Here is a 7,203-nt window from a genome sequence, read left to right on the forward strand (position 1 = left end):
CAAACAGTACAGTGAGTACAAACAGTACTTCTAACATTCACAACACTGCAGACACTGTAATCACACCAACCAGGAGGAGTTGCAAGAATGTCTGCTCCTCACAGAGATAACCAGGCTGGGTGCATTGGATTTTATTTCTGTCTGGATGGTGGTGATTCAGCACATTGGCCCGGTCATCGCTTCCTTTAACCCATTGAGACCTGGAGCCGATTCTACATGTCTCCTAAATCTCAACAGTTTTCTGAAAAACGTATGTTTCTATATCAGTGGTTCTCAATCTTTTTCATGTCAAGGACCCCCAAAATGATAAGTATTTGGCCGCGGACCCCCATCAAAATATCTTGTTCCAGGACCCCCCAGAAGCAAAGATTTGAGTTAAAAATGTTCGCTTTAAAAATATATATTATTATATATATTGCACACATTTTCACGATTTTTCAAAAATAGCAGATCTACAAGCTCATAGCGCGGCACTCGGTGCCGCGCTATGAGCTTGTAGATCTGCTATTTTTGAATAGCCTAAAGTGTAAAATAATGCTTTTTAGCTCAAATCTAAAAATGAGACAGTTCCAGGTCTCAATGGGTTAATATATATGACCCATATAATGGCTTACTTTCCTCATTGTTGTCCAGTCACTGTGGAAAGAAGGATGCAGATCTTACCTTGGCAGCACAGAGCTGGCTGCATACTTGTATCCATAAATCGACCCATTTCTGGGTCGCGGACGCATTCTTTTTTTTAAAGATATTTTTTGGGGCTTTTATGCCTTTATTTGGACAGGACAGTAGGCTGACAGGAAATGGGGAGAGAGATGGGGGGGGGAGACATACAGCAAAGGTCGTCGGGAACGGGAGTCGAACCCGCGACACGCTGTCAAGCTGGATTACCAGCATATGTGGTATGCGCCCCCCCCCCCCCCCCCCCCCCTCGCGGATCCATTCTTATAGGTCGTCAGATGATATCCCGTTTTTACGTTTCCTAATCATTATTTTTACTATTATTTCGAAACATTTTCAAGAAATAAAACAATACAATAATAATCATAAATGAAACGTTTACAAAGTTGTGAAAATAGCAGATCTGCAAGGTCACGACGCGTCACATTGTGACATATCGTAAGCTTGTAGATCGGCTATTTTCACTAGTTTGGGTCCCGGTGAGACATCAGATTTCTCTTTTAGTTATCAAGCTAAAACATTAGGGAACCACTGTGATAGATGACGTTCTACACTGTGAACCACTGTGATAGATGACGTTCTATCTACACTGTGAACCACTGTGATAGATGACGTTCTACACTGTGAACCACTGTGATAGATGACGTTCTACACTGTGAACCACTGTGATAGATGACGTTCTACACTGTGAACCACTGTGATAGATGACGTTCTACACTGGCCTAACTGTCCAGCACACAACCAGAGTAACTTGTGTGCTGTACACCATTGGTTCTCAAAGTGGGGTCCGGGGACCCCCAGGGGTCCTTGAGGGGGTTCCAGGGGGTCCCCAGCTAAATGATGGACAAGAACCAAATGGACCCTTATGGGTCTGTAACTCTGAGAGTGTACAAATGGAACCAAATGGACCCTAACGGGTCCATTTGGTTCCATTTGTACACTCTCGGAGTTAGATTAACATTGATTTTACAATATGAATTGGGGTCCCAGAGATATGAATGCCATTAAATGGGGGTCCGTAGCCTCTAATGCATGTCAAACTGGGGGTCCTAGAAATTAAAATGGCTGAGAATCACTGCTAGAGCCGTAAAAATCTTCTCTTATGGGGGGTCCCTGGCTTATCTTTTCAAATGGGGGTCCGCGGGCTAATAAGTGTGAATTTGGGGGTCCATGACATGAAAAAGTTTGAGAACCACTGCTGTACGCCATCTGATTTCCTCTTCAAAACAACACCATTCCATCACTGTGTGGACAGAATGAGTGGCGACAACTGAATTGTCATCATGATACCAATACGTTACGTTTCTGTGTCATAGGAACGTAACGTACTAGACGTTCGGGCCGCTACGCGGCCCGAACGTGACGCGTCGTTCACTTTGCAGTGCGCCATGTCTGGCGTTGTATCTCCAGCCGTTGTGGCTTTGGTGAAGTTGTCGTCATTGTGGTGGAGAGAGTTCTTGTGGCGGAGAGAGTTCCTTGTATAGATTATTACTATTTATATCACTATGGAAGCCGTCGAACTGGTGCGATCTGACGGCATCCTAGAATTTATAGGTAGGATGTGATGTCATGTGATGTCATGCTGTCGTGAGATTACGTCACACTGGCGTTGTCATCGTGATGTCAGATTACGTCACACCGTCACACTGGCGTCGCATACGGACAACCGACATGGCGCAGGATTCAAATTGTATATATAGATAGTGCGTTTAATTCCGTTGATCCAAGCCGTAACACAATCGACTGATTGATCACTAGAATAAACATGCTCTGAAAATGCACACTGCCCATCCATCCATCTCACCACTTCTCGGTGTTAAGTGGTCAGATGGGTGGAAGGAACACTTTTGAGATTTTCAAGTGGGCCCTGTTCACATCCCTGTCCTTTGTTACTGTTCTACCTTATATCTTTACTGTTCTACCTTATATCTTTGTTACTGTTCTACCTTATATCTTTGTTACTGTTCTACCTTATATCTTTACTGTTCTACCTTATATCTTTGTTACTGTTCTACCTTATATCTTTGTTACTGTTCTACCTTATATCTTTGTTACTGTTCTACCTTATATCTTTGTTACTGTTCTACCTTATATCTTTGTTACTGTTCTACCTTATATCTTTGTTACTGTTCTACCTTATATCTTTGTTACTGTTCTACCTTATATCTTTGTTACTGTTCTACCTTATATCTTTACTGTTCTACCTTATATCTTTGTTACTGTTCTGCCTTATATCTTTGTTACTGTTCTACCTTATATCTTTGTTACTGTTCTACCTTATATCTTTGTTACTGTTCTACCTTATATCTTCTGCATGTTTTGCCTAACATTCCAGCAGTGGTGGAAAAAGTACTCAAAATGTTTTACTTAAGTAAAAGTATCAATACTGCAATGTGGAAATACTCTGTTACAAGTAAAAGTCCGGAATGCAAAATTTACTTGAGTAAAATAACAAAAGTATTGGTATCAAAATCTATTTAAAGTACCAAAAGTAAGTAAGTACTAAAATGTTTGAAAATAGCAGACAACGCGTCGCATCGCGACGCGTTGTGAGCTTATAGATCTGCTATTTTCAAATAGCCTAGGTATAAAATAGGGCTAAAGGTTAATGTATGTTTTATAATAATAACTTATATCTGCAAAGTAACTAGTAACTGTTTTCAAATAATTGTAGTGGAGTAAAAGTACAATATTTTTCCTCTGAGATGTAGTGGAGTAGAAGTAAAAGTATTGGAAATGGGAAATATTCAAGTAAAAATGTGTTCTTAAGTACAGTACTTAAGTAAATGTACTTTAGTTACTTTCCACCACTGTATTCCAGGCGTCTTTTCCCTCCTCCAGTGGACCCCCTCCCGTCCCCCATATGCAGGGACGTGCACAGATAGACTCTAAGTGGCGCTAGAGCACCTGCCCTTTGCCCTCTTGACCAGAAGTGCCCTTTTGTAAAAAAAGAAAAAAAAAACGTTTTTTTCTTTTTTTCAGTTTACAGCAGGGGTCTACAACAGGGGGTCCGGGACCCCTAGGGGGTCCTCAGAGTTACTACAGGGGGTTTGCCAAATCTTTATGTGATATGATTTTTCTTTTTACGTTTTTCAGAGGGTGCACAGCACACCAGTCCTCATGAGGTGCCAGCTCACGGCAAAAACACTGAATGAAGAAAAAGTAGAGCCGCACACTCGTAGCTGCCGATGCCAACTTTTTAGATCTTGATTTTTCTTAGATCATGATTTTTCTTTTTACCATAACTACTCGAAACCTAGCATCCCTTTTCTGAGGAGAACTTTAGCCAAAAATAGCAGATCTACAAGCCCACAACGCCTCGCGCTGCGAGGCGTTGTGGGCTTGTAGATCTGCTATTTTTGGCAAAGAGGTATAGGTGTAGAGGGAAAAAAGAGCAGACCAAGTAAACAAAAAAAAGTATAATTTACTTGAGCACCTGGCCCCTCAAAATGTCTGTGCACGCCACTGCCCATATGTCACCCCGGTGCTGTGTGTGGCTGACTGTGTGCTCCATGTCCCCCGTGTCTCCCCCTGCAGGCGAGTTGCGGCACATCACCAAGCTGAAGCCCTGGTCGCTGTTCGACGTGCTGGTGGAGAAGTACGGCTGGTCGCCCGAGGACGCCGGACACTTCACTCACTTCCTGTTGCCCATGCTGGAGATGGTGCCGGAGAAGAGGGCATCGGCCGGGGAATGCCTCAACCACCCCTGGCTCAGCTCATAGCCACACCCACCCAGATCACCCCCCCCCCCCCCCCCCACCCCCACCCCCCAAAAATAACTAGCATAGATCAACACCCCCCCCCCCCCCCCCTCTGGTGGAGGCCTCTGGAACGACCAGATGAGAAGAGAGGAGAGGCTCGAGAGAGGAAGTGGGAAGAGAAGGAGACGGATATGAAAGAGGGAGAAGATTGAGTCTTATTCTTAGAGCCCTGTCTCTCTCTCTAACACACACACACACACACACACACACACACACACACACACACACACACACACACACACACACACACACACACACACACACACAAATACAATACAATACAAAAAGCTCACGTGAGCTTGTAGATTGGATAATATATTCAGATATATCTCCCTGATTGGTCAACCTATAGACTTGTTCCCGTCTCTCTCTCTAGGTCGCTCTCGTTTTCCTCCTCTCTCCAGCTCAATAGCGCCACCTTCCCCCACCTGGATGAAGCCCGACCCTGCGGACAGAAGCAGCAGATTGCACTGCTGAACAGTTTACACACCCCCCCGAAAATGTCCCCCCAAAAAGACACTTTGGAAGCCTTGCCCCCCTCCTCCCCCCCCATTATTTCCTCCCTCATGGAGCTGCATGCCCTGCCACCACAGAGACGCAGAGGACAGCCAGTCCTCCAGGGGGCACCATGCAGCAGCTGCCACCGAAAGACAGGCGGACGAAGCAGCGGGGACGAACGAGAACGAAACAAAAAACGAACAAAAAAAAGATAAATATAAGAGACTGAAACCAAGCCGGACAGCTTTGTCTATTAAGAGTTTCTCTGTTTGCGAGACGGCAAATTCTAAAAACAAGAAAACGAACAAAAACAAATAAACAAGCATGGAGGAACGGATTGATCGGCATGAACGGACTTTACGAGATGAACGACGGACACGTTTGCGTTGGTTTTGTTTTCTTTGTGTTCGTCTTCTCCGGACGTTTTTCTTTTTTTTTTAAGGCGAGAGTCTTGTTACAACAACATTGGTGCCCCGTCTTGAGGTTGTCTCTTCAACTCCCTGTTCTTCTTCTTCCCCCGAAGCCCCATTCCTCATTTATACGCGTGCCGGGGTGTCGCACACTGAAAATAAGCGATCTACAAGCTCACAGCGTGTCGCAGCGCGCCGCGTTGTGAGCTTGTAAATCTGGCTCATTTTCAGTTGAATTCATTCTTCGTCGCATGACGGGTGTGGGATCGCCATTCGCGATAAACGCAACACGTTGTGCGGCAAAATATGAACTGGGCTCAAGTATTGGTTACTTACCATCTTGCCTGGCCCCCTACCTTCTCCAAAACAAAATCAATCCTTCCTTTGAGTCCCTTTATGGCACGTTTACCATGTCCCCTTGGACCCCCCCTTCCCCCCTCCCCCTTTCCTACGGGGGAAACAATCCCTGGAAGCCCTGAGCTTCTCCAGAAAAGGAGAACGTTCAGAATGGTAGGTTTGCACTTGTCTTTGTTGATGTCCTTCAGGGATTTGAAACCTTTGTACATAAAAACTCTCTGAGATCTGGCAACGCAGATACACAGACGACCAATGGAAAGAGGACTTTAAAAACAAACACAACAAAAGCATCATTCCGAGTTTAAAACGGCGAGGCCTCGGTCGCTCGCGTCAGGACCTCTGACCTTCTCTGTACTACAGTGTGGGGGGGCTGACCTCCTCTGTACTACAGTGTGGGGGGGGCTCTGCATTCAGCAGAGGCCCGGTGGAATGTGTTCTTTTCTTTTGAATAAACTGCGCCACGCTGTGGCTGAACGGGAGTACTGCAACCCCTGCACACCGCAGCTGCTCACAGTGCCAACGCATCCAAGACGTTACACTTAAATAATAATATCTGTCCACTTTAGTCTCCATCTGTCACACCACAACAACAACAACAACAACAACATACACAAACACACAAAACTAAACAAAAACAACAAAAACTTGCATCATCGTCACAATTAGTCCAGTTGCCTATTTTTCGCAATAAATATAAAGAGAAAAAAAAAAGATGAGTATAAGTAAAAGGTGAGATATTTTTAAAAAACTATTTAATTCATTTAAAGAAATGAGAGGAAACAAAACAAATGAAAAAAAAAAAAAGAAAAACAACTTTTCTCTGGTTGTTGTGACCGTGAACCGAATCTCGTCTTATATTGAGGTGATTGTGTTTATCTGTTAGAGATGTTTTTATTTCTTTTGTAATTATTATTATATTATAATTATAATTATTATTATCACTGTTATTCTTCTTGGGATTAGTTCTTTTTTACACAGTTGACCCCCTTCCCCCTCCATGAACAGTGCTGCTCTGTCTCGTGATGCTGGCGGAAAACCATCAAACAGTTTTGCAATAAAGATTACGTGACAATTATTTTCCCCCTCTTTTTTTCTTTCTTTTTGCACCAGATCTCTCTCTCTCTCTCTCTCTCTCTCTCTCTCTCTCTCTCTCTCTCTCTCTCAGCCATGCTGACTGTTCTTCCTAATGACATCAACACAATCACATCTCTTGTCTGTGTTTTTCATTGACAGATTTAATAAAAGTCTAAAAGTAAAATGTATCATGTGGCCTGTATGTGCTATGGACCAGTGATTCTCAGATGTTTTAATCTCAAGGACCCCCAGTTTGATAAGCACTACTACTAGGCCACGGACCCCCCATTTGATATGATTCATTTTTATCAGAACCATAAGGATCCATTTGGTTCCATTTGTACATCCTCTGCTTTTGATATCCCCCCCCCCCCCCTCTGGTCATTCATTTTGATGTCCGGTAAGAGTTTTATCACTGCTTCTGG

General features: G+C 43.8%; 1 protein-coding gene and 1 long non-coding RNA gene across 3 annotated transcripts in view; one reads left to right on the top strand and one right to left on the bottom strand.

Annotated features, from left to right (window-relative positions):
• srpk2 (SRSF protein kinase 2) overlaps nucleotides 1–4,726 on the top strand; it is a 105,176-nt gene extending 100,450 nt beyond the window's left edge. For both annotated transcript variants that reach the window (XM_084060414.1, XM_084060415.1), the window contains exon 18: nucleotides 4,216–4,726. In XM_084060414.1, the coding sequence (XP_083916540.1) occupies nucleotides 4,216–4,400 (185 nt within the window). In that variant the 3' untranslated portion in view covers nucleotides 4,401–4,726. The remainder of the gene's footprint in view (nucleotides 1–4,215) is intronic.
• Nucleotides 4,727–5,360: 634 nt separating this feature from the next.
• LOC311047637 lies at nucleotides 5,361–6,955 on the bottom strand. Its single transcript, XR_014601028.1, has 2 exons — nucleotides 6,094–6,955; nucleotides 5,361–6,058 (listed from the first exon to the last, which is right to left on the bottom strand). It is a non-coding gene; the product is annotated as an uncharacterized lncRNA (long non-coding RNA).
• Between the last annotated feature and the right edge of the window lie 248 nt (nucleotides 6,956–7,203).

Source organism: Gymnoscopelus microlampas (assembly GCF_963454915.1).
Source record: "Gymnoscopelus microlampas genome assembly, chromosome: 6".
NCBI lineage: Eukaryota > Metazoa > Chordata > Actinopteri > Myctophiformes > Myctophidae > Gymnoscopelus > Gymnoscopelus microlampas.